The 27,564-nt window shown below is 32.4% G+C and overlaps 3 protein-coding genes across 3 annotated transcripts; all 3 read right to left on the reverse strand.

The window, feature by feature from the left end:
* Positions 1–1,741: 1,741 nt before the first annotated feature.
* Positions 1,742–4,937, reverse strand: LOC122588687. Its single transcript, XM_043760856.1, has 5 exons — positions 4,806–4,937; positions 3,917–4,052; positions 2,980–3,073; positions 2,217–2,297; positions 1,742–2,110 (listed from the first exon to the last, which is right to left on the reverse strand). The coding sequence occupies exons 1-5, from the start codon at positions 4,843–4,845 to the stop codon at positions 1,976–1,978; spliced, it is 486 nt and encodes a 161-aa protein (XP_043616791.1). The 5' UTR covers positions 4,846–4,937; the 3' UTR covers positions 1,742–1,975.
* Positions 4,938–9,944: 5,007 nt separating this feature from the next.
* LOC122588682 (serine-rich adhesin for platelets-like) lies at positions 9,945–16,529 on the reverse strand. The gene is made up of 10 exons (XM_043760851.1): positions 16,437–16,529; positions 13,953–14,304; positions 13,753–13,838; positions 13,292–13,662; positions 12,728–13,204; positions 11,636–12,248; positions 11,300–11,530; positions 11,092–11,216; positions 10,840–10,985; positions 9,945–10,731 (listed from the first exon to the last, which is right to left on the reverse strand). The coding sequence occupies exons 2-10, from the start codon at positions 14,172–14,174 to the stop codon at positions 10,150–10,152; spliced, it is 2,853 nt and encodes a 950-aa protein (XP_043616786.1). The 5' UTR covers positions 14,175–14,304; positions 16,437–16,529; the 3' UTR covers positions 9,945–10,149.
* A 3,713-nt stretch (positions 16,530–20,242) lies between these two features.
* Positions 20,243–26,787, reverse strand: LOC122587395 (GPCR-type G protein 1-like). The gene is given in 14 exon segments (XM_043759550.1): positions 20,243–20,606; positions 21,141–21,271; positions 21,479–21,550; positions 22,489–22,575; positions 22,705–22,731; positions 22,867–22,959; positions 23,168–23,256; positions 23,630–23,708; positions 24,334–24,463; positions 24,892–25,012; positions 25,658–25,765; positions 26,144–26,244; positions 26,574–26,772; positions 26,775–26,787. Coding segments are annotated over 14 exon segments (1,404 nt in total). The 3' UTR covers positions 20,243–20,452.
* Positions 26,788–27,564: the final 777 nt, after the last annotated feature.

Raw genomic sequence — 27,564 nt, forward strand, 5'->3', positions numbered from 1 at the left:
ATCTTTAATAAATGTATTAATCATTTAATTAAAGAAATTTTTTTTATTAAATAATATTACAAAATAAAATGTCTTTTTTTTATTTACTTAATGTAGTAGTCATTTTTATGTTTTAATTAAAATTATTATTGTGTTAGTTGATTTATTAACTATATAATTATTGTATTAATTAGTTGAATTATTAGATTTGTATCAAGTTATAACGTTTTAATAACAAACATTATATATATTATTTAATATATTTTATAATTTTAAAATTTTAATTAACATGTCCGGGTTGAACCCGGGTTAATTAACTAGTATAACTAAAAGAGGGGGTTGAGGGTACACTTGGCACCCACAATCCCCCTCCTTGAGCTTAATACTCTTTTCTCATTAATTCTCTATTTTTTTTTTATTAATTAATTATTATATATAAATAATCTATCTATATGGCCGACCTTTATTTTTAATTTAAAAAACTTTATTATTATTATTATTATTATTTATTTATCTATCTTATATATATATATTATATATATATATATATAGATATATAATATATTATTGATTTTAATTTAGTTTGTTGTCAATTATAGGTTCGTTATGGCAAAAAAAAAAAACACATTAGTTCATCTTGAAGAGCTTAAACCAACACTGTTAACCATCATCTACGACTCCGTGTTTTGCATGTATGGACTGTTCCGGAGTGGAACAACCCGAAGAAAATCAAAACGTTCGAGATGGTCTTTGTTGATGAATTGGTATGTATTTTCAACTTATATAGTTTACACTTTTAGAATATAAAAAAACTGCAAAATTTTAATTTTATTTAACTAAAGTTGAAAAAAAAAGGGTAAACTGAAATCAGTATTTATATGGAGTTATTTTTCATTTGTTTCTTCTTTAACTTTCGTATTGATTAAGTTGTAATATTGGTCATACACTTTTTGTTTCTTTTTTTATTTAACTAAAGTTGGAAAAAAAAAGTAAACTGAAATTAATATTTATATGGAGTTAATTTTCATATGTTTCTTCTTTAGCTTTCGTATTCATTAAGTTGTGATATTGATCATACACTTTTTGTTTCACAATTATTATAAGATTTATATAGTTTGAGACTACCCGTCCAATAGACGGACTTGAACACTAGTTTACATATATAGAGAGGCATTACTGCGACTTTTGTTGGCTTGGCTTTACTTGTTTAACTTTTTTTTCTTGGCAATGAATTATTCAACTCTCAATATCTGTTAACACATTTTATTTATATTTCTTTTTTCCAAAAAAACCTTATTCCTCAACTTGACTAGTTTATGTTCTGTTTACAATGAGGAAAATGGATCATGTGCATAAAATCTAAGCCCTCCAATATATAAGATTTGTTTGGAAGCCATATTGGGGGACATATATAATTATATATACAGCAATTTGCAAAGCACCTTCTGTAGTCTGTAGATACAGCTGAGCATCATAATTGCAGCATGATTAACATTGATGCTTTTGGTTTATCAATTGATGAATTATCCAAGCTTCAAGTGACATCTTCAAAGAAAAACCTGCAACATCTCATGTCAAGTCAACCAGGCGTCATAAGTCGACATAGCTCCATATATATGTTTCTGTAAGGTTATGGGTTTGAAAGTCCATATTCATTCTATGTTTTTAGTGATTACTGACTGTAAACCAAACATCACCTATATGTATCATCATGTATGCACAGATTCAATCAACTCAACAAAGCATGCCTTACTCATTCGGAAGAAGAAAAATAACATTTCATTCAAGACAATTTATAAGCACAGATGATACAAAATGATTACTAGAATAGCAGATATGATCATCAAGTGTACATAACTTCTTTATGTAAGGGATAAAAGTAAACCATAGATTCCAAAATATCAGCACATTTTTGCAACCTCAAGTAGTAGATACCATTTTTAATCAGATCGGTCTTTTCCCTGCCAGAGTGAGATTGAAATCGTAATAATCTTTTTCACATGGTAGCTTCTTCCGGATCAGTCTCAATTGGCACCTGAGGCACGTTATTCCCACCTCTCAACCTCGAGGACACGTTGTCAATTGCAGTATTAAGCTGGTTTATTTTAGCATTCAAAGTCTGTCTGGTCTTCTGCAATTTGAAATGAAAATGAAAAATATTGTATTATTTCACAAGTCAACAATTAAAGAAGTGAGCATAGTGGTGCAAAATCAAGTATCAAATTTCAAAAACGTACCTCTAAACCTTCATCATAGTATATGGGCCGCTTTGCCCTCCTAAATCCATACTCATCTTCATTTAAGAGAGATCTTCTTATCTAAAATAATACAAAGTTGAGACAATGTTCACATCTGAATGTTGATTCATACAAAGAATGAAGAGATTGTACAGAACACTTTTGGTAACTAGAATGCACAAAGACACAACAGCTAACAGTATATCCAAGTATCCAACACCAATGTTCTTCTGAACCATGACTAGGGCCTGTTTGTTTTTTTAACCATTAAGTGACTGGATTGATTTAGTGACTGAATGGATAAATAATGTCTGTATGGATTAAGTCAATGCAGTTGTTTTTTGTTTATTAAGTCAAAAAACCAAACACTTTTGATGACTTAATGGATTAAGTATATTTGATTAAGTCATGACTTAATTTATTAAGTCCCAAACAAACACCACCTAAGCTAAATAACTGTAGTGACTTGATCGACCCATTTATTTCAGATTTTACTTCAACCACCCACCCAAACACACTACCACATATATCCCACTCCAACAGCAGACAACCACTCTTCTCCAACCCTTCGTATTTCTGCTATGTTCCTGCTTTCTAGACTTTTCTCATTTTTTTATTATTTATGTACTCTAAATTTTCCAATATCTGTCCAAATGGGTCGAACCAATGAAACTAAATTGCAGCAGGAATTCGGAAAGAAAAAAGGCTACGTGACACATTAATTGTTTAATCAACTAGATAATGCAAGAGTTGATTTTTTAACCTGAGGAGCAAATATGTATGCTAGTGTACCACATAGAGCACCTCCCAAAAGAAAACCAGCAGCGAAGTCACCACTGCCTCCAGTACTACGATCACTGAAATAAGCCCAAGATGGAACAAAAATATTAGAACATATAAAGAAGCAAAAGTTTTCGGCAGAATCAGTAAAGTAAGGTCCAGGGATTTTATATGTAAAAAAAGGACATTTTTTTATTCTCGGGAAATGAATACTGGTAACATATATAGAGCTTAAATCTCAAATCATTTGTAAAAACATTCAAGTTGACAATTAATCACAGTCTTATCCAAATTTACATCTATTATAACTTGAGGTCTTATGAGAAAAGCATAAGTTAGTATCTTATGTATCAATGAAAATGCAAATAGGCTGAGACAAATATAACCAAAATGAAAATATGTACCAAGTATTGGCTGTTTGACTAATTAAAAAGGGAAATATAAAAGTCTCCGTAAAAATTACAGAGCATATGTTTTGTTTCCATTAATAAGATATCACAAAATGTGAGACAAAAAGTATGTTTCCAGAATGCTTACATGTGTAAGTCATTAACCATTTGAATAATTTTTGAAGACAAGATTCACATGTAGGATTTGAAGCGCCGTATGGATATTGGGCACTTGGGCCCTCCGGTAAAAGATAGGGTCCCAGCGAAAATTAAAATCAAGTATAGAACAATGCCAAAATAAGCAGGCAGCTGATTGGGTTTTATTATCCGCTTCTGTAAGGTTCTTTATAACGTTCTTTGCAATGACACGGCTGATAACTCGTCTTTTTGGGATATATAAATTTTAACAATTACCAAAAGCGTTCTCTGTTGAATGAATATACCTACCTCCCAAAGAGCCATATGTATGCAAAAGATATATAATTTCAGAATTCTAATCTGCCATAAAAAAAATACATAAAGATATCTTACTTGTACTGCGCACAAACCGCTAACTTCTGCTGAGCTCTTTGTTGGTTAGACTTTCTTTGATGTGTCAGTGTAGTTGTGTTACCATACAACGAAGAAGTTCCAGACCAACTGTCATTTCCCTTGAGACCAGACCGAACTGTATGAAGATATAAACATAGTTACACACTTATATACTCTAAACTTCTAAAGAACATCCTAAAACATTATTGTTGTTTAACTCCCATCTTTAAGCATAGGACATACGAGGGTGTTCAGGAGTGCCTTTTTCTAAGTGCTTATAGCTAAGCCTTATACGTTAAAAGTTGTGCTCAAAATAAATCCACTCAATTGGCTTAAAAAATAAGTGTCTTTCCCTTAAGGTAAGCGAAGAGGTACCTTATAGCTAAATACTTCAAACTGTGTTTTGGCTGTCAAAAAACGCCAAAATCTATGCGCACTCCCGGACAACTTTCGTATTTCAATATAGGATTATCAACATATAGGTTTTTATGATGTGCAAATTTAACCAACCATGCATCAAAAGATATACATATATCCCAAAGTTCTTAGAAACCCATAAACAAATAAGATTTAGTATAAACCCTATTCTAGTTTTCAGTTTGTTTCGAAATTCTGTAAACTTCAAAGGGCAAGTAGGTCAATTAGCAAAATTTATATGGGCAGGAAAACTCATGGGATTCAAACTTATATAGATAATCAGACATATAAATAACCCTATTTCCTGATCATGAACAATGAGTACAATGATTACAAATAAGTAATTAACATAGCATAACCAAGTTCCAAGAAAAATGAAAAGAAACAAGATTCAACAAGAAAGTTTTCATCTTTTTCACTAGAAATGAAAGATAAAAGGTAAAAATGAAAAGGGTAAAGATGGAAATTTTACCAGAGATTGAAGAAGGAGAGATAATGGTGGTTGCAGCCATGGATGAATAGATCAAGAAATCAAATGGGGTTAAGAAATAGACAACCAAGCAAGAAGCTTTTTGGTAGTTTCAAGTAGAAAATGAGATAACCACAAGAAGGATTTGCTACTAAAAGGCTAAAGTTGGAAATTCATAAAAATATTTATGTGCTTTGGTTGGTTCTTCCATCACTATTTTCTGCCAAGAAACACCTTGGTTTCATCGGAAATAAAACTTCTTTTTATAGTAAAATTTCTTTCATATTTTAACTTGTATTTCTATTTCAAAGTACAACGATGAGGTTTTTGTTTGTTATAAACTACTCAGTAGTTTTTTTTCCCCGACGTTGTCATGAGAGACATTACGGAACATCTATAATTGTGGAAAAATTTATATAAAATGAAATTTTCGTGACAAAAGTTAAAAAGAGAAAAGTTATGTGGTCAAAAGTAAGAAAATAAAACTTTGGTGGCTGAAGTTGAAAAATTTTAAGTTATTTGATAAAAAGTCAAGAATATGAAACTGTGTTGACAAAAGAAAAAATAAAAAAAGTTATTTGGTGAAAAGTAAGGAAAATTAAACTTTTGTGAAAAAGGTTACAAAATTGAAAGTTATGTGGCGAAAACACAAAGTTATATGGTAAAAAGTAAATAAAATAAAACTTTTGTGAGTGAACTTCAAATAGTTAAAGTTATGTGGTAAAAAGTTAAGAAAATAACACTTCGTTGATAAAAGTTAAAAATCCAAAAATTATGTAATAAAAATTGTTGACAAAAGTTATAAAAAAAAAAGTTATGTGGTAAAAAGTAAGAGAATGAAACTTTCCTGACAAAAGTAAAAAGTATTAATTTTCCATGATAAAAATTTAAAAAGAATGAAACTTACATGACAAAAATTTGAAAAACATATGTTTAAAAACGAAATAAAACCAAACTTTCGTTCTAAAAGTAAAAGAAATTAAAGTTATGCGACAAAAGTTAAAAGGTGAAAGTTACGTGGCAAAAGTTAAGAAACCAAAAAATCTAAATAATCTAAGTTTGTATAAAAAATAGAAAATGTGAAAGTTTAGGTTAAAAATGTAAAACAACAGAAGTAGTAGCATTATATGGCAAAAATAGAAAAACTAAAAGTTTAGTGGTAAAAATAAAAAATAAGAAATTCTACTGTAGCTAAGGCTACTTTGATTGTTATATATATATAATGGATATATATATGTACTTGTTTATTTTATTTTTTAATTTAAGTTATCTGGCAAATAACTACTCCTATAATATCTCTATCTATACTATATTATAAAGCAAATCTTCCATGTTTACATTTTAAGTTTCAACATTTACTTTCTCAAAATGTCCATATATCAATTTTATATTTATCTAATACCCTTTCTCTCTCCTCAAATCTCAATCAATCATTTTTTTTCTCTCCTCCATAAATCATTTCTTCCACCAATTCATTCAAAATCTTTTATCTCAAAAACCGTACATCGATAAATTATAAAAATTATATGGATGTTCTTAAAATTTAATGCTCTTTCATTAGAGATGTCATTCAATATACGTTCGACGAATTTTTAAATCTGAGGCGGAGCCCGTACGGTTAAGGCATTTGGTTATCACACTCTATGACCTATCACCCCCACCATCTCACCGCCGCAACGCACGGGTACTTGCTCTCGTATATTATAAAGCAGATCTCCCATGTTTACATTTTAAGTTTCAACATTTACTTTCTCAAAATGCCAATATTTCAATTCTATATTTACCTAACACCCTTTCTCTCTTCTCAAATCTCAACCAATAATTTGTTTTCTCTCTCCTCCATAAATCATTTATTCCTCCAATTCATTCAAAATCTTTTATCTCAAAAATCGTACATCGATAAATTATAAAAATTATATGGGTGTTCTTAAAATTTCATGCTCTTTCATTAGAGATGTCATTCGATATACTTTCGACGAATTTTCAAATCCGAGGGCGGAGCCCGTACGGCTAAGGCATTTGGATATCACACTCTATGACCTATCACCCCATCATCTCACCACCGCAACACGCGGGTACTTGCTCTCGTATTATAAAAAGAATAACTCTTTATATTTATGGAAATGTTAAAACTTGTGTAATATTTACACATAGCATCCTTTAAAATGTTTTTATCTGCACTACCCAGTTAATATTAATAATTAATTTACACTATCAATTATTTATCTTTCAAAATATCATCATTAACCATTTACATCAATTATTTTTACATCAATAACTTACACCAGTCGACACCGCCTCCTTCACCAACAATCGGCTCCACTACCACACCATCGCCACGACGACTACAGTCGCATTGCGCGGGTATCGTGCTAGTAATTTTTAAATATATATATAGAGTATATCAATATAACTAGATATTATATCCGTGTCCAACACTGAACACGAGTATTACGATATTATCAATATTAAATCTTCATACATTCAAGTCATACATTATAATTTTGTAGAAATACGTTTTTAAGTGTTTTATTTTGCAAGTTGTAGTACAATACTCATAGTCGTCACTGTCATTATTAGCTTAGACATATTGATTGATATGTTTGTCGTAGTCATTCCATAAGGCACATGTTAAATATAATAATTTCTCTATTATAGAATATTTTGAAACCAGTTGTACTCATAATATGATATTATTATGAAAAATATTTAAGAATTAAAATATAAACATACTTGTGATTTTGTACTTGACATTCAAGTGTATTTGATCATGATGCGGACCCATAACACGCATAGGTTTATTTTCAATCACATGTTCTATAATAAATTGATAACAATTATAATTGTTTTTATATTCTTTTATAACAATTAGGACTCTTGATTTGAGTGACAATTGTAACTTTAACATTAATACGCAAAACTAATATATAAAAAAGGAGAAGATTACGTACCTTCGTGATGGAGATATAAAATAAATCTTGAATGAAGTTCATATTATGTTTAGGATATATATCTAGAGTTTAATTTATGTTTATATTAAATATTAAACTATATATTAAACTAAATATTAATATTTATAATTTATAAAGGTCTAATCTAATATTTGTTAATAAATTATTAGGTTTTGAAATAAATTTTTGTATACAATATTTCATAAGTTGAATTTTTTTAATTAATTAAATGATAGCAAATTTTAAAGAATTCTCGCAAGTTGATGGCTAAAATTTTATATAGATTAAGTATTCAGGGCTAAAAAGTGTAAATTATTAATGGAAAACAAAAAAGTATAAATTAGTGAAACTTTTCTATAAATTAATATAGATATTAATATAATAATATATTTGGATAATATCGGGATTTTTAATTTGTAATTTATATAAATGATGACATCATCAAAATTCAATTTGATGAAATTGAGTGATGTAATTGGTTAATAAGTCATTAGTTCAATTTTTTTTATTAAGATTACGATTAAGATTAAAATTAAGATTAAGTTAAATATATGTAGAGAATGTTTTGAACAATATAATAATGTGAATTAATATTTAGTTATTTACAATAGTATATCCGAGATAATTTAGTTAACATTTTTGTTTGGAGCCACCTAAAAAACTGAAAATTGATACACTACATTTTTATTAAGCGTCGTTTGTAAAACCACTTATTTTTTCTCTTATGCTTGACTTAGACAAATTATTCTAGTCACTTATTCGCGACATGTAACTGAACTCCACTTGCGAATTAAGAACCGGCTTTGTGTCTTTGTGTGTATATTCCATGCAATAGTTCTAACGTAGTGATCGAATGGATTTTTTATCGGTCCATTCTAGTTTCCAAAGATAATAGTACAACGGCATTCTTGAAACGATTTTTTTTATTTGGTGGTAATCATCGGGGAAATAAAAGAATCGTTTGTTTTTCAAAGGTGGTTCGGTTTCTACTAGTGATTTTTTTGTTTTTTTTTTTTTTAATATTCAGTCGGTATGCGACATTAGGGAAACCTCACCGTATAATAGTGAAGTCTTGCATGTACCATAGACAATGAGATGTTGACTATGGGTCGTTACAAATATTCAAAGAAATAAACCTTATGACTTACCATCCCTAAGGATCGAACTCAAGACCTTGGGTGTTTTAAATCTAAATCTAAATAGTGCAATTAACATATAATTATGTAGTTTACCATTTCTTCTTATAACGATTTAGTTCGATCATTTGTAAATTTTCTTTTATTTAATACTCGTATTAAATTATGATATTTCTTTTTAAAATATCATCTTGTAAATCCTCCTATTTCAACGTGTGGAATCCAATCACTTGTATGAAATCCAGTATTTTTAACATGTGTAATGACCACACAATTAGATAGATTATTAGATATCCAAAACCAGATCTTCGAAATTTTTTGATGCTTAGGACGCGTTTAGTTGGAGAAAATGTTTTTAAGTTTTCCATTTCTAGTTTTCTAGAAAATGAAAAGATGTTTCATTTCTAAAAAACCTTTGAAAATTTTGAAAACGCGTTCAAAATAAAAGATGGAGTTTTCATTTTTCCATTTTAGAAAACTAGAAAACATGTTCAAATTCACTTGTTTTCTAATTTTAGATTTATAAAAGGTTTAGAAAATAGAAAAGTGAAAACAAAAACTGAAAAAAACAGTTTTCTAATTTTAGTACAAAAGTTGGAAAAAAGAATTTTCATTTTCTAGGAAAACTTTTCTAAAAAATTATAATTTGAACGCGTTTCCTGTTTTTCATGTTTTCTTGAAAAATGAAAATGAAAAACAAAGGAGTTTTCTTGAACTAAACGCACCCTTAGACATTCTTGATACGGATATAGATATGGAATCCACTAACCAAATTCGATTATTGAGCACCTAATTCCAAGGTCTTTGCGCCAGTCACTAAATATGGTTCAGTTTTTATTTTTATTTGCTCCGGGTGACTTATTTCGGTCCCATTTTTACTCACACCTGCACCGTGCTAGAATGGAGTTTACTTGCACCCACCATATCATAATCTGATCCTGGTATAATTGGGAGTGGGTTCAAGTTCAAATACAGTGTATTGTAATTGTATGACCAAAAAGAAAGCTCCCTCCCGGCCTCCCCATCCTGTTAAAATTCTTTTTCAACTACAACTGTTGAAAGTGAACAAAAAACTCATTTTGTGAGCAAAACAGCACAAAAAACAACTACAAAAGAAAAAATACCTTCCGCATGGGTTGGTACAAAACCATTATTCACAACTCTTGTATATCTATTATCATCATCACTACTTGTCTACCCTGTCTCTAAAAAAAAAGTAACGAAGAAGTTGAATGGCACTTACCCTTCTCCCTATCTTCTTCATCCCTTATCTGGAGGCAAAAACGCAAGAGAAAGCGATAAAGAGGATGCCGCATTATCCTCCTCCTCGTCCTTTCTAGTCATTATTATACCATCCGTGTCGTCAGCTAAACACGTTATATCTTGATTCAAATCCAAAGCAAGTTTTCGAGGCCTTCCGGATGAACCTGCCACAGGAAAGAAGAACCTTTCACCATTCTCCTTTGGTTCACTTGTATTGGAAACGTTCTCTAGATTCCTATCTTGCCCATAGACATCAGTCTTTTGCTTCTTGCTAATACTTCCCCCTTCCGCCATTCGACTACTTGCGTCATGCGATGTGTTTATTTGATTTGTTGTAGGAACTTCATCATCTTCAGAAAGGTCAATAAATGAACGTTTTTTGGGGTCAGTTTCTAGGTTTCTGCTAAACTTAACTATGTCTTGGTTGTCACCCTTATTTGGCCCTGATGCACTTTTATCTGCAACAGCTGGGACAACATTAACAGCATCAGGTGGACTCGATATGTTATTGGTTATCTTTTCTTGTGAGGCATTATCCAACTTTAAGTTTCCCTTGGACACGGAATCTACATTTTTATCCTGTAGGAGGGAAAAAGCACACTCATTGTGATAACATGCAGCGACTCATGTAGCATGATGAATATAATATTTTATTTACAAGTTCAAAATATAAAACAAAAATAATACCTTATCTAAATCTGGAGCAGATGACCTTTTATCAGTTGAGATGACTTGAGGAATACAATTCCTTTCTGGATAGTTAGGAACTTGATGCAATGAATTCTTTTTCTTTCCTCTAAACACACCCCAAAGGAAAAACAACATATTCCAACCTGTAAATGAGAGATAGCTAATCTTCGTAATATGTATAAACATATGAATGTAAAATCATGTATACACACATGTACAAGTATATGTTAAAGTAGGAAAATCTCTTACGATTGGATCTTTCTGGAAGCTGATTGGATGGGAATATTAGAAGTTCGACACCATTGATACTTCCAATAAGAGCTAAATCACCTCTGATCATTTCGTCCAACAAAACTTGGTAGCTTTTTTCATAGCTGTGTCATAGCATAGAAGAAACTCTTAAACATACCTAGGTTAATACAAAAAAGACAAACTAGATGGGATTTATTTTTATTACCTCTCAAGATCTTTAGCAAAGAAATAAATTGCAATGTTGTCCTCCTTGACACCACGATTTTCAAATTGTGCTGGCCAAGCACTAATGCGAGATACCCCATTTAGAAGAATTCTGTGGGGAAGGTTGTTCACAGTTTCAGAGACTCTAGATGATGCACACATTGACAAATGAGCTTGTAACCCGTCCCAAAACTCAGCTGCTTTCCCACTTCTATTAATCTCAAAACTTCCTCTGCATACATAATGCAAAGGGTGAGCAGAAAAAGAAAACACTTATGAGATTCCGAATCCAAAAAAGAGGAAACCAAAGGGTACTGAATACAAGAAGAAACCATACTGCCAAACACATTCTTGATCAGGAATAGCTTGATTTTTTGGATGAGAAGACAATGCCGCATCATCAAAATTGGATAGTGCGGTTGACAAATGCTTTGCATCGGTGGGGAGTATCATAGATTGCTTTGAATTGTTACCATTTGACTGTTTAGAATGGTCAACATTAGAATTTCGTGAAATTGGTCCATGCGAATCAGCAGACACCTCAGCCAAAGACAAACTCCCTGCATTCCTTGATTGTGGTAACCGGTCAACAGCAGCAACTTCATTACTTGTGGTTGAGACAGACAATTCATCAGCTTGATCAGAACCTCTATTCTTCCTATATATACCAGGCTTTTTAAGCAATGCTGCTTCAATTGCATCCTTCAACTTATTATCTCTGTTTTTCACCTCTTTTGAGTTTCTCATTGCCAATGACCCAGGTCCTAGTTGACTAGTTGTTGTAGTTTCCTTCATTCCCTCACCATTACTTGTCGATTCTCTAGATACTGCCAATTTTGATGCATTGTCTTCTTTTTCCTTCAAAGAATTAGACTTCTGTTCACTAGAACTGATAATTCCACCGCATGATGATCCAACCTTGGTGGGGGAAGATGGCAACTGCTTGTTAACTGGAAAAATACACAATAATAAGTATATACATGACATATATTAAATTGAATATTATTGTGAGAGCTACAAGTGCTAGCTAGAGGTGGGCAGGCAACGGGTCAAACTGAATGAGTTCTTGGTTTGGGTCGAAATGGGTCAACCCGAAAGATATATTGTTCAAAAAATATGTTTAGACAAAATTAGAGTCTCAAATCTGTTTCCAAATACTATACAATTTTGATAATACCCTAATAATCTGAATAAAACGATATAGGGATTAGGGGTCTGTGCATTCAGAATACAGTTTGGCCAACTTGCTGGCTGGTTTGACACATTTCCTTATTCTTAGCTATTTTATAAATTACTTGCTTGCCCTGTCAGAGATGTACCATATCCAATCGACCCATTGATAAATACATGGGTTAATGTTGACGTCTCTAGTCTCAGCAAATAATCATTATAACTTGTACTGTCCTGTTGAATAGAAGAAAGATCATACCTAGAGAAGCAGGAACTTCTGCACTTAAATTGGCAGAACGGCTGTTTGATCTAAGTCCTGAAATCATTGTACTTTCACCCTTCAAAGGCTTGACTTCAGAGTTGGAACCAGAAGTAACCGGGGCATTTTCACCGCGAGATCCTGGTACTTTATCATTTTTTGGATGTAAAGCAGCAGAACTGGAAGCACTTAGTTTTACTGAATTAGTCCTTTCAAATGTCCGATCTTTTTTGTTCTTTGAACTTTTAAGATCCGGAGCATGAGACGTATTTGGAGATAACATCTTAACTTTCGAAGTGTTTGGACCAAAACGCCCCAAGTTTGCAGATCTAAATGACATAGATTTACCCATCTCTCTGGTTTCATGAGACGGACGTTCTTTAGTCGACTTCTGCCTTTGAAGCACAATTTCATCAACAAGTTTAGTTTTAGCCCTTGCATTTGGGAAACTGAATGAATTGGACTTGAAAAAAGCACCTGGAAAAAAACAAAATATATTTGTAAATATAGTACCCCAGAGAAGATCACATACAAAATATTAAAAAATTAACAATGGTTACATACCTTTCAAAGATTGTGACCGTGGACGTGTAGCAGGAGAACGCGACCCTTCTGCAGACTCATTACTAAACTGTGAATCAGAAGAAAACTGGTTGCTGGTTTTCACTTTCCCACGGTCAACATCCTTATTTACTCCTGTGACAGTCTCAAGAGCCTGTTTTTTGAAAGATGAAGAAGACTCTAGTTCTTCTGCACGTCTTTTCCCAGAAACTTTCACCACCGCTGGATCCGAAGATTGACCTTTTTGAGCTCCAGTCTCTGTACTAAACTTCTGCCTGCTAGTATTTCTGTTTTTGTTTTCTTCCTCTAATTTGCATTCTTCACAAAACCAATCGCCTACGGGAAGTTTAAGAGAACCTACTTTCATGCAATATCTGAAAACGTGAAAAACTAAACAGTTAAACATATACTACTAATGCAAAAGAAGACTTAATAAGACTCAAGAAAAGATGAGATAGCCTTACGAGTGTTCAGCACCATCAGGACACCTACAACACATAGCAAGTAAATCTTCCCGGCCTGCATCTCCACATATATCACACACTTTAACCTAAACGAACATATCAAAAACAATATAACATTAGTGATGCTACATAGTGATCAGTTACATAATATGCACCTAAGCATTTTGTACCAGACAAAAGAAATCGGGATTAATACTCACATCTTGCTCCACAGGATCTGATTCACCACTATCATTCTCTCCATCCCTCTCTTCTTCTAGAACTTCTTCCGACGGTTCTGAAGATTCTTCAGAAAGCTTACCGCCGTCACTCTCTAAGTCACTTGATTCGCTAGTTGTTTGATGTTTACTTTTAAGTTTCCTATTCTTTACAACAGTCGAAACATCTTTATGTTCATCAGAAATTGCATCATCCTCTTCCATTGGATCTACTTAACATGCAAACAGGACAAGTGGACAACACAGCAGCACAAGTCACACTTCACAGATTGTTTTCAAATTAAGATATTATTTTCTGAAATGCCTTTTAACACTTTATCTACATGGAAAGCACCTGCAGATGGATCAGAAAACCAACAAAAAGAGTTATGCTACTACTGCAATGAATTGAAAACAGCAACAATAAACCAGCTATCAAATAGAAGACTTCCATTCATTTTCTAACAGATTTTATGGTCCTATGATCCATATAGAATGTACAAAAAACAAATAACTCAAAAATGAAGTGATATATTATGTCTTCAACTTTTCCATAGACCATGTAGGGCAATTACAAGTACAGGAATATTTTATATATATTTTATATGTGTGTGCATATATATATATATATATATTGCAGAAAGAGAAAGCTTGAAAAATTGTAAAGCACTTCAACTTAGTACAGCTATTGTTGCAAGCTACAAACATATTGCAATTTGAAAAAGAGAATAATATATCTCTGATAACCATATGTGTATCATTGTCTAGAAACCCAATTCTCTAACTAAGCAAGTCAGATAGCAAAAGTAAATACTAGTATATGATATTGATAAAAAAGAGAACTGTAGAATCCATACAGTAGGAACACGGGGACTAAAAACATCATTCATGACATTAACAATTATCCAGAAAACAGAAGTTAGGGTGAAATTATTCTAGTAAACATATGAAAAATTACGTTTAGACACAAGTTATTCAAGATTTGGACCTAGGTAAATTATAAAGTAAGCATTTTAAAGCATTTGAAGTGGATGAATTATATTTGGACACACATGATTTTTATTCCTAGATCCGCCACTCATAACAAAAACCAAATTTGACACAATAAAAAAACCTACAACTAGTTCATCTGTTTATGATCTCAATTCAGTTTCATTAATCAGCCTATCATCAACTAGTTTAAATCAAAAAGCTGTAACTTCAAGTACCGATCCACAAAAACCGCATCAACACATAACATAACCCTAGAACTGGTATGATTTCAATCGAATTTCATTAGTCGATGTACCATCAACTAGATTACGATATAGGAAATGATATAACAAGATGCATTGCGAGATATGAGCATCATTTTATGCATTAGCAAGCTAAGAATACCAGTCACACAAACCAAATTTAACAACATTCAAAACCCAAAAAATTGGAACAAGTTTATGTCAAGCAAAAGCTCTAATTAACGTTAACACCTTTCAGAAACCTAGAACAGATTCATCTCTTTATAACCAATATAAATTTCATCACACAATCTTCCCAACTAGTTCGTAACACCCCAAAGTCTGCAAATTTCAACTTAAAAAGATGGTGGTAATTAACAGGAGCCCACAACTCTGCACCTATAAGGTGGTCAAAGTACTTTTTTTTTCTACCAATGTAGGACGGGTTGTTACATAGTTTATGACAAAGGAATTACAGAAAGTGCAGTGTTGAAGAACAGATATGACCACCGTTTCATACAGCAGCAAACTAGAAAAATAAATCAGTGAAACCACATCTAAAACCCCTTTCGTCTTTAGATAGGACATAGTGTTGATTCAATTATCTCGTGTCCTCACCTCAGCACCTTAACCTTTTCTATTACCATTAACCCATTCCTAGTTTAGGCTTAACAATATAAAGTGGCCAACTTTCATAAAGACTTACATTGGAGTTGTTTCCCTAGGGTAGACCGGTATAAGACAAATGTCACCACTTTCTCAAGAAATGGTCTAAGGCCGGTCATATTTTAGAAAGCCATCTTAGCGGCAGGTTTGAAAAAAAAAAGGTTAATAGACTCAGTGGCGAAACCACATTCAACGCAATTCTAAAACCTAAAAGTACTAATTCATCTCTATATACAAACTCAAGTCGTTTGATTCGGCAGCTTTCCCTCAACTAGTTTACGACAAAGTTTATAACTTTAAATACAACAGCTGCTAACGAAAACGAGCATCATTTCATGCAACAAGCAAACTAATAACATTAAAATCAGCATGATTTTAAATAAATTTGGATAAACTATCTACCACATTCAACACAAATCATAAGTTTCATCAGTCAGTCTAACATCAACCAACTTAGGGATTCAATTAAAAGAATTTATATATATATATATATACACATATATATATATGTATAATAACAAATAAAAACCCTAGAAATAAGTATATAGAATACAGAAATGAAATTAAAAAACAAGTGGCATTATTGTTACTATTATAAATAACAAACCTTTTTATAAACAAAATCGCTCCTTGTTCGATCGATCAAAACATAATCCCTAGAATCCAGCGAATAATTTTTGATAATTTAAAATTTTCTCCTTATACTTTATTTAACAAATAAGAAACCTTATATATATATATATATATATAGATATATTTCTATATCTATATGTATGTTTGCATATATTCTTATTATCTGTGATGGTGAAGGAGGGCAGAAAAAATAGGATGATGTGTATGTGTATATATATAGAGATAGTCAAAATAATAGGGTGCAAGAAAAATAGTGATGAAAATTAATTTAAATTTAATGACGGTTTAATTAATAAATTAAAAACTTGTAAGAATAAAAAAATTTGCTTTTTGGACTGTCTGTTCACACCTTATTTTTCTAATAACCTCATTTTTTAACTCTCTACTATTTTGTAAAAATATCATACTCCCTCTCTTAAAATTATCTCTATACGAAATGACCATTTTAACTTTAATGAATATCTATAATACCCTTAATAAAATGATTTACAACATAAATCTATCAACTCTTAAAATAACTACACTACTCATTTAACATTAAATATTTTTACAATAATAACCACAACGTCACCACCTGTCACGCCACCACCAGTGCCAACCGTCGCCGTCGCCACCACCACCACCACACCGCCGCTATTATCACCACCGTTGCATTGCACGGGTAAGCTAGTAACCGTATAGTATTATACCTCACTTATAATTTTAATCATCCATACATCGTCTATATAAACCTATCTTAGAGGGTTAACATCTAGTGGAAGATAGACGAATGATGGACGTGACATTACACATGAACATCGACGCCTACTTTCTACCACGCATGGTGGTGTCAAATTGAGTGGTGTGACCACTCGACTGTATATTGCAAGTTGGAGTACCAAGGCAGTGCAACGGCTACATGAACGGCTAGTTTTATATATTTTTTTACTTTTTTTTTTCCTTTTAAACACAATACACATACTTCATTATATATACTATCATATTACACACATTCATTCATACTTCACTTCACTATATTTCAAATTTACATGCACATTCATTCATACTTCACTTCACTATATTTCAAATTTACACACACATTCATCCATACTATATACAGATTCATTTTCGAAAGAACCATGGCAAATAACAAACAAAGTATAACCGTTTTTATTAAAAAATTTAAGAAGGGGGGGGGGGGGTGTGTGTGTGTTTGTCATAACTCCAAATTTTTCGTGGTATTAATATAATTTTTTCAACCTCCCAAAATTTTTTTTTTTTCATTTAATTTAATCAAACAATTAACAAAAAAAGTGAACATTTTATTTAAAATTAAACTAAAAACTATATAAACATAATTCAAAAACCACATAACAACACACTATGCTAGAAATAAAAGTCTAATGGAATAAAGTAAAAACTTTAAAAAAGACTTATGGTTAAAGATTTTTTCATCTTCTTCCTATAAACACCTACAAATCAGATTTATATGTATATATACATAATATCGACTTTCAGTATAACAAAAGCAAAAAAAAAAAGGCCAGTCAAGTGTATTTTTCTAAAAAAAAGTGGGTCAGCTCTATATTTAATGATAATAATGTTGTAGCCAACGTTCCAATCTTCCTCAACCCTCTATCTCTTTCGCAAGGTTCTTAAGCCGCCCAACAACAACCCGCCTGCAACCCTTCATAGCAGTGACGACGTTTCCCAACGGGTTAGGCCAACCCGCCCTCAACCAGTCGTGACTCCATCTGCCCTTAAGTATTCAGGTTGGCTAATAATTTTCTTTTATGTCATCATAATGTCATGATCCACTAACCAAAAATTAATTGAAAAATGATTAATTTTTCAAAAGATCTTTCAAAAAAATCTTCTAAAATCACCAAAACATAATATGGGTATTGCACTAACTTTACAACCTATTCGCATCTCTTGATTTTACCAAATGTATCGTTAAAAAGTTTATTAGGAAGATAGTTAAGAAAATCTATCATTTCCCTAATTAATTAGTATCAATAACTGCTAAAGGAATGTGAATTCGTGGTTATGAAACATATTATCTATAATTAGTATCTATAAAACATAATATCGCCAGCTGTTTAGAGGTATTTTTAGTTTTATACAAGGTTTTGAGTTTAATCCTTATAAATGATAAATCTTGGGGTTTTTCCTTTTAAATATTTGTAATGGTCTATGGTCAACATGTCATTATATAGGGTGTGTACAAGGCTTCACCATTATATGGTGAAGTTTTCCTAATGTCATATCCTGATTGAATGTTCGAAAAAAATAATCTTATTAGAAAAAAAATACATTTTACTCAAATGTTAACTATTTCTCCTTGTCAGATGTATTAAACACAAAATTTATTTAACAGGCATGCGTACGCCGAAATTAAATCTAATACTTAATAGAGTATATATAAAAACGCAAGATTTAAATCTAATATGTACTTTATAGAGTATATACCAATATTCAGTGTACAGGCAATCATCGATGACCACCTATACCTCATCAAGTATGGCAATCACTATATTTGTTCTATACTTGATTTATAAGCCATTTTTGTATAACATGAAGGTTATGTTTGGCAAAAGTTGTTGTAGCTGTAGCTTGTAGCTTTTAGTTAGAGTTATAAGCTGTAGCTTTTAATTAGAGTTGTAAGATGTAGCTTTTTATTTTCTAAAAGTGTTTGGTATGATAGCTGTAGCTGCAACTTCAAGAGTTATTTGTGTAGTTTCAAAGATTAAAAGCTTATTCGAAAAGCTAAAGCTCCTGAAACGCAACTTCAAGTAGCGTTTGATTTTGGAGCTTTTTCTTTCAAATAAAAGCTAAAGCTATTTGCATCCAAACATAGCTTTTAATATTTTAGGAGCTTTTAGTTTAAAATAAAAAGCTAAAGCTCCTGAAAATCTCTCGAAAAGCTTGTGCCAAAGTATACACAGTATACATAGGGTCACCAATTTATTTACATTAAAATTTAGCACCGCAAAACAATACTTATGATTATTTTAAGTATCTTGATCATTTAATACTTAGGTCTTAGGTTGTGTTTGATTTCAACTGAATGATATGGTTCAGCACCAAGTATTTATTTGGTCAGCATTCAGGCTAGACCTAGTTTTGAAGCATGATAAATAAATGTCCCTTAAACCCGAGAACCGAACAGAACCCGCCTGAACCCAATCTACCTGCTAGGGGTAACAAGTTTTATTTTGTCGCACTGTCGGGTTTCAGGTTTGCATAGGTCAAGCCGGGTTTTGACACATCTAACATCTATACTTCTATACTACCTCAGAACGCATTTGATACTTCTCATTTTCTCAAAAAAGAACTTGGTATATCCAAATTTCCGCTTTCTTTTATTCATTAATTTGAATATCTTCATATAATATACCTCTAATAACCTTAATAAAATTATTAAAATATACATCCATCAACCTTTAAAATAACTATCCTACCTCTTTCTACATCAATTACTTTTACATTAATAACCACACCGCTACTGTCACCGTCATCACCACCACACTGTTGCAATGCGCCTGCAAGTGACTAGTTGTAACAAAAAGATGTCTACACATCTAGATGAGTATTTGACGTATACTAGAAAACTATTGTTATGACTTGAACTCATTGCACTTTCTTTTATCAAAAGAATGACCAGCAAGTTTCCAGTTTCTAGCCCCTAATTACTATGGTGATTAACGATTCAGACCCTAATGATTGTAAGAACCCACTGCTCCCAAGTAGGCGTGAAGCAAGAGCAATTTTGCACCCCATATTGCATACATACTCAAATAACAACATAAGAAAGTAGCTACTCATTCAATCATATACGTTAACCTAAATTACATGGAAAGGTCAATCCTCCAATTAATCATGGTACAAAACTGAGGCTAACACCATAAGTGTATCTATTGTTTGTATATTTCCTATTACGTTGTGAAAGGGAAAGATGAGACTACCGTATTATAAACTACAACACACTGTATGCACTACGAAACTTGATCAATCAATTGGGTGTTTCTCAGTTTGTCGAGATGTGTAATGTGCAGACAGCAAAAGCAGAGACAGGAAAGCACTAGCCACAAAAATAGCATCAAACCACCGATGGTAAAAATCAAACTGAATGTCTCCACCCAATACGTCTGTAATGATTACTCTGCAAAAGGGTAGCAAGAAAAAAACTAATGAAATGGAGTAACATATTGTAGTCATTTAGTTTGGGGCTTTATAAAGAGGTCGAGGTGACAAGATTGGAAAAACGAACGGGTGGGTAACCAGTCAAACGGGTTGTGAGTACACGAGTCATATTCCAATATTGGTCAAAATAGGCCAAGTTGACCTACTTGCACTCTTTTGGTCCATATTTTTAATAAAATAACTATTGCGTTATAAAAACAAAAATGCTACAATCCTATTCGAAATCTTTAATCATAAATAGTTTGAACCGGTTTGAGCTGGTTGATTTAGCTAAATTTTTTGATCTGACCCAAATCAAACCATATATAAGTGAACGGATTGGAAGGTGCCCTTTACAATCGGTTGAGAGTGGTAAATAAAGCAAGGGAAATAATATGGGAAAGACTGTGGCATGATCAATGAGCACTTAAAATAATCAGGTAATATAATTCAAGCTCTATTGATTTCAATCAACATCCAGATAAAGTTCACAGTTATCAAATGATGAGCATACCTGTACTCATTTGCCAAGCTTTTTCTAATCAGAAGAATTGAAGATACAAAATACATCCCCATGATTTCAGATAAGAAAAGCACAACGTTGCTAGAGGATCCACTACCAACTCGAGAAACCGCAAAGAAGAACTGCATGCAGAAAAATGAAGCAATTAATTACACAGGCCATCATAATAACTTCAATGCTTTTGTTATATCTAGTTTGCTTAGTCTCGTTAATTTAAAAAAAATATCTCATTCTACAACACAAGTAAAATAAAAGTCAATCATAAAAAAGATCCCATTTTATGACAATTAAAAATAACATTCAATCGAAAACTGAGGAACCAGGATTACCTTCATCAGATTATTCAAGAATCCACGAACAGATATCACAACCAGCATTCCAATGAACAAGAGGGATATATACTGTACAGTAGGAAGAAGGGAAGAAGGATGATGTCATAATTAGTTCTAAACAATGGTATAATAATGAATAAACCAATCTTTAAGTCAAAACAGATACAAAACCAACAATCAAAGATTAAAATGTTGACATTTGAAACTACCTGTATCCTTTGTTATAGGGAGGGTAGTAATAGGCGTGCAAAATACATAGCCTTCATGAGTCATGACATAATCAGACCAAATGAGTTTGGGTCAAAATATGTACTCTTTGGGTTTGTGTTGGTTGGGTTGGCCATGATTGAATTTATCCAAAAAATTTTAGATGTTAACTTCTATAAACACTAGACTTATGCCCGCACAATGCGGCGGCGGTGGGGGTAGTGATGGCGGCTTCGGGTGGCGGAGGTGGTGGTGGGGCGGCGGGGGGACGGCGATGGTGGTAAAAGTAAAAGTAATTGATGTTAAAGGTGGTAGTGTAGTTATTTTAGGGGTTGATGGATCTATATTGTAAATTATTTCATTGAGGGTATTATTGATATATTTTGGTAGAGATGTTAAATTAGTGAATAAAAGAGAGGGGTATTTATGGTTTTTTAAAGGCTGAAAAATTAAGGGAAAAAAAGGGTGATTTGTTTTATTAGATAGTATAGATAGATAACTCGTTTGTCGAATATGCTTGCATAACTTATATGATTTCAACTTTTTAAGAGGTTTTATGCATTATTTGGGCAATTTCCTACTCTGTTTGATCAGTTTCCTTTTAAGTTAGATTAATTTAAATTTGCCCATTGACTACTTGACAAAACATACCCGCATCATGGAATGAACTTGGCACCTATAAGAGCAATGCCTATAGCAAAAGCCATTCATTATTTTTCACTAAGGTTTATCATTTAATATGCTCATAGAGATAAGTAAACTAAATTGATGAGCTTCAACACATAAGCAGTAAAATGAACCTGAGACAATAATGCTGCATCAATGCCTATGTCAAAAAACTGCAAGGATATGCTGATTGTCCTGGTCACAGGGTCAACTGAGCCAGACTGTGAAAGAGGCCAATACTAAAATATTAGGAGCAGAAATCTAATAGCACAAGTGCGCAAACAAATAATAGTGACAAAATAACAATAGTAAGTAATAATTTAATTAAGTAATAAGATAAAGACGTGCACCTCCTTGAAGACAACACTTTGCAAGGACTGCATAATCCAATTAAAAAGATCAGATGAATGGAATCACTTTATAACAAATAGACTAACTATCATATAATGCTGACACTAAAATAAAATGGAAATACAACAGTGGAAATTTAAGACAGGTTTGAGCATTGATACCTTTATCATTTTATAGACACAATATACTGAACATGCATAGCCAAGTAGGTTCTGCAAGTGACCTTTCCAGGTTCGAGAATATGCAGCAGCTTCCTAATCATGTTGCAAAATTATATTATGGGTTAACTGAAGTAGCCAAAAAGGGAAGCAACAAAAAGTGCAACAGATATGGAGACCTTATCTTGCAATATACATGTATGAATATTTAATGCTGAAACTTTGAATAAGTTCTAATCTTGGTTACTGATCATGTCGATATGGGTTTAAGCCATAGATTCAAAGAGCAAAAAGCATGATATACCTTAGCTTGCCGAAGCTCATAAATTTCCAAGAATAGCTGTTTTGAGAGCTCTTCTAAAGCTTGAACTTCCGATTCCATGCCTTTAATATCTTCAACAGGAAACAATGATAAAATACTTGAGTCAAATAAGAACACAAGAGCATACTAGCTAAAAGGAAACCTTTTTTTTTTACCAAGAAGCAACAATAAATTGGTTAAAACTCACAATTAGCAGTACAAATTTACAAGATAGAAAAATGGTCCATGTAAGAAGGTAATTTCAGATAGAGAAGAGCAGATTATCAGAGGTCTTGATACGGATATACACACAGAATAGTTCAGATTTGGTTTAAATGACCAACCTTCCCATCCTTACAACTACATGGATATATTTTTAAGGCGGTAAACAATACATTCATCTACTGTTTTATTTCTCAAGAGGGGCTATATCATTGAGACATTGAGAATGTGATTCACTCAAACCTTGTTCCTTTTGGTCATCCTGCACAGAACGCACAACTGTTCCAACAATCCGCTTGAAAAAGGATCCGGTCTTATAACTCTGCAATAAACAAGTGCACTGAATATCACATATATCATTAAGAAAAGATTCAAAGTTACTTGAGGGTCCAGCCATTCAACATAGAACATCAGAGATTAGACTTTGACTATGACATTCAGAAATAATAAGTGAATCCAGATTTTCCTAAAATAGCAGGTCAAGAGCATCTAATGGAGGCAAATTAAAATCAAAACCCACATATATGCCAAATAATCATGGGCTATACACCAAAACATTCATTAACAAACTGAAGATGTAAAGTTAACATTTGGAGCTTTTAAGATCTTGGCCTTGAGATGGTTTTGTCACTTTTGTGTTCTCACAAAGAATTTTGAGTTAAATATGGCGATATGCACATTAGTAAAAAAGAGCATTCTTTTGCTCTACACACATTACTAATACCCATTTCCGCCTCTTCACTCTATGTTCTAGCCAAGAAGATGAATCAAATGAAAGCATCAAAATTAGTTATCAATCAAAAAATAATTTTAGCTGAAACTTTTCAAAAATCAAACTAATGATAAAAGCTATTGAGGTTGGAGAACAGTTTGTACCCTAATCAATGGTAAATAGCTAACTTATATCAATCAACAATTATTTGAACTCAAAAGACAGATAATCAAACCTCTTCTTGCCCTTGAACTCGTTCCATCTCCATTTGACTAAGAATGATTTTCTTTTTCTTAGCAATACAGGTCTCCATTGACTGCATTAATTGTCTTTCCAAAGCCTTGATTTCTGTTTCTTCGATTTCTCTTTAACAATGTAACAAATAAGAAATTTGAGAGACGAAGATGATAGATTGATCAGTACTACAAACAGAAATGAACAAAGAACGGCTACATAAGATCCAGTAGCAAACTACTCCAAGGCTAGGCCCCACAGAAAATGATAAAGTTTTATTTTGTTGGTATAATAAGCTGTTATTGGTAGGAAGTATTACAAAAAGCCTTAATTCTAATGATTTTATCAAAAAAGAATGACAAATCTCATATAATTAATCAGCAATTTAGCATATAAAAGACCACAAAGTCAGCTACAGCACTAATCAACATATAAAAAAATGAAGAAGAGATGTTAGCAAGGAGTTCTAAATACAAGCTAAAGCACTAATCATTTCTTAATACTTTTGGCCTTTTCCACTTGCATTGATTGGAATCTTATATCTTCAACGATATCTTACCGAATGAAGAGAGATAAATAACTGTATGGTAAGTTCACTGCTCCAAATCCAGATAAGACAGCCATAACAGTTACACCAATTACACCAATTCTACTGACGAGCTGTGGAATAGTGAAAAATCCTGAGAAGATGCATTACAATTAGAACATTGAAATATCAATCGGTACTCTCCCTAAACTGATATGATGCAAGTGAAACTACCGAAAAAGAAAAAGAAGCATCTTGTTAGCATGCTAAAATATGTTTGAAAATTTGCATCCTCCCATGAAGATGCAAATTGGACATGACAAGACAGAAGTACAGCTTGAGAAATATAAAACACCAACAAACAAACCATAATCCATCAAAGAAGCATCAAATTATAACTGAGACATCCTTTTGGAGTCCCAGGTTCCAAAGTATTAGCAATTTGAATGTTCAAAATTCGTGAACTCTTCCTTCAAGTACGTTAGCATGCCAAGTTTAAAACAGAACAGGATCCCAACTTCCACATTCTTTAGATTAGTGGAGCACTAAAAGGGTTCAGATAGACAAACAAAAGCTTGCTTTACTAATAACCTTTCGTGCAATATGTTAGTTTATATTGTCTGGCATTACTGAACAAACTTTAGATTACAAAACAAAGAAGAAGAAGAAGAAAACATATTTCAAGACAGTATAACATTTCTGGACAAGCCTGACAACGCCCATCAGACTACATTGATATTCTTTTCCAGTAATGACCTGAGGATGCAAAAAATATAGATCAAAAAACATAGATTAAAACCTTTATCAGGTGAAGGCATGGGAAAATGGATCCCCAATCGCCAAAAAGCATATAGAAATGCAGATAAGAACAGGACTGCTCCAATTGCAGCACGTCGCTTGCTCACACCTGACATACAGAAGTAAGGTTTACTGAATAGCATATATAAAAGGGCATGGAAAGTAATTTTTTCACAGAATCATTACAATCCGTGAAAAGTAAAAACTTGATAAGGATGTTTCCATAGCTTCTTGTAGGATTGATATAGATCAAATTTAACATTCTTAAATACTTTAAATATTTATGTTTTTTCGGAGGAAACTTTATTCAAGCGGATTGCAAAAAAAGATATGGAAGGTGATTATGCCAATGTTGACATGCTTATATATCACAGCCCCTCCGTCTTGAAAAAAAAAAAGAGTTTGAAGGGAATATGAGAAAATGACCATCCAGAGTGAGCTAATTACGAATACTGGCCTTAGAAGTGCATTCTCAAGTATTACGTACCACTATTGCAAAGCATCAAGTAGCAGTGATAATAAGGCAACATGAAGACCAATAATGTTATAAGGCAAAATAGATCCACCTTCCAGTTTATCCATCTCGCCCTACAAAAAGTAAGAACAATAAAAGAATTGACGTAAATGTAGTTTACAGCTCAATTATACTGATAATCAAGAATGTGAAAGTTGGGCACTGGCATATGTAAGTATCATTATATCCCTGAATAAAAACTAAACATAAATGCGCCTAAACAAATTTATTTATTTTCACTATATAACATGTCCATCAATAATCCTACTAGGTGTGGGGCTGTAAACGAACCGAACATAACCTTACAACAATAAAATAGTCCCGTAAAACATTTGATGCATCTACTACATTATACACAATTGTATGTATGAATTAAAAAATAAAAGAAGGGAAAGATGATTACTCTTTGGAAAGAATGGGAATGATTTCGAAAAGCACGAGCTGAAAGAGGTTACAAGACAAGGCAAAAACAACGCTGAATATGATCTGAACCAGAAGACGTTTCTCTTCGTATTCTTTGTAAAGTCTTTGATTTAAAAACCACAGACCTCCCCATCCTAACACTATCAGCGAACCTCCTGCCACTGTTCCTTCGTATATCCCCATCCCCAACCCATTCCCCCCCCTCCCTCAGATCTCTCTCTCTCTCCCCCCCCCCCTCTCTCTCTATATATATATTTTTCTCCTAATTTATCGGAATTTGATTCGGTAGTTGACGATGATGGATCATGCCTCTCTCTCCCCCCTCTCTCTCTCTATATATATATATATCATATATATGTATCAGTGTCTGTATGTATATGTGCGCCTTTTGGTGTTGTTGGTTAAGTGAAAAAGTTATTTTCCGATTCAGATGTTTACTTTACCGGGGAGATGCCTCACTCGTATGTTTTTCTTAACTATATTAAATAATATTATAATTAGAAGAAAACTTTTTAATGCGTGATGAATGAATATATAGGGCGTTTTTCTAGTTAAAAACTAAATTGAAACCGAAAGGTATTAGACTATTAGGTTTAAATTTTGATATGAACTAGAATAAAGATAAGGGTTTTATTTGTATGAGTTTTTTAAGAAATTGGAGATCGTTATATAAAAAGGTTGAGCCTAAATTTATCATAAAAAAATAATCGAATATAAAATAATAAACTCATGGATGTATGTGTGAGTGTTTGTTTATTTATATCTATATTTGTATATGTTCCTTTATATACATTATTATTATTATGCTTATTTACAGATCTAGATAGTTGTTTATGTAGGATTAGCCCACTTGGTAGTTGGTAGTAGTTTTTACCGTTTGGAAATATACCAAGGTTTAATTCTTGACATAGGCATATTTAGTCGTGCCCAAGCCCAAATATTGACCCGATGCGAACCGGTTTTGATCCATG

This window comes from Erigeron canadensis, chromosome 2 (assembly GCF_010389155.1).
Source record: "Erigeron canadensis isolate Cc75 chromosome 2, C_canadensis_v1, whole genome shotgun sequence".
Classification (NCBI taxonomy): Eukaryota; Viridiplantae; Streptophyta; class Magnoliopsida; order Asterales; family Asteraceae; genus Erigeron; species Erigeron canadensis.

Coding starts and splice junctions, on each gene's coding strand:
- LOC122588682 (XM_043760851.1), bottom strand. CDS start 14,174: ATGGAAGAGGATGATGCAATTTCTGATGAACATAAAGATGTTTCGACT. Junction 13,205..13,291: donor ACGGTCACAATCTTTGAAAG/GTATGTAACCAT, acceptor GTTTTTTTCCAG/GTGCTTTTTTCAAGTCCAAT. Junction 11,217..11,299: donor TTTGCTAAAGATCTTGAGAG/GTAATAAAAATA, acceptor GCTATGACACAG/CTATGAAAAAAGCTACCAAG.
- LOC122588687 (XM_043760856.1), bottom strand. CDS start 4,845: ATGGCTGCAACCACCATTATCTCTCCTTCTTCAATCTCTG. Junction 4,053..4,805: donor CTCTCCTTCTTCAATCTCTG/GTAAAATTTCCA, acceptor ATCTTCATACAG/TTCGGTCTGGTCTCAAGGGA. Junction 3,074..3,916: donor GCGGTTTGTGCGCAGTACAA/GTAAGATATCTT, acceptor GGCTTATTTCAG/TGATCGTAGTACTGGAGGCA.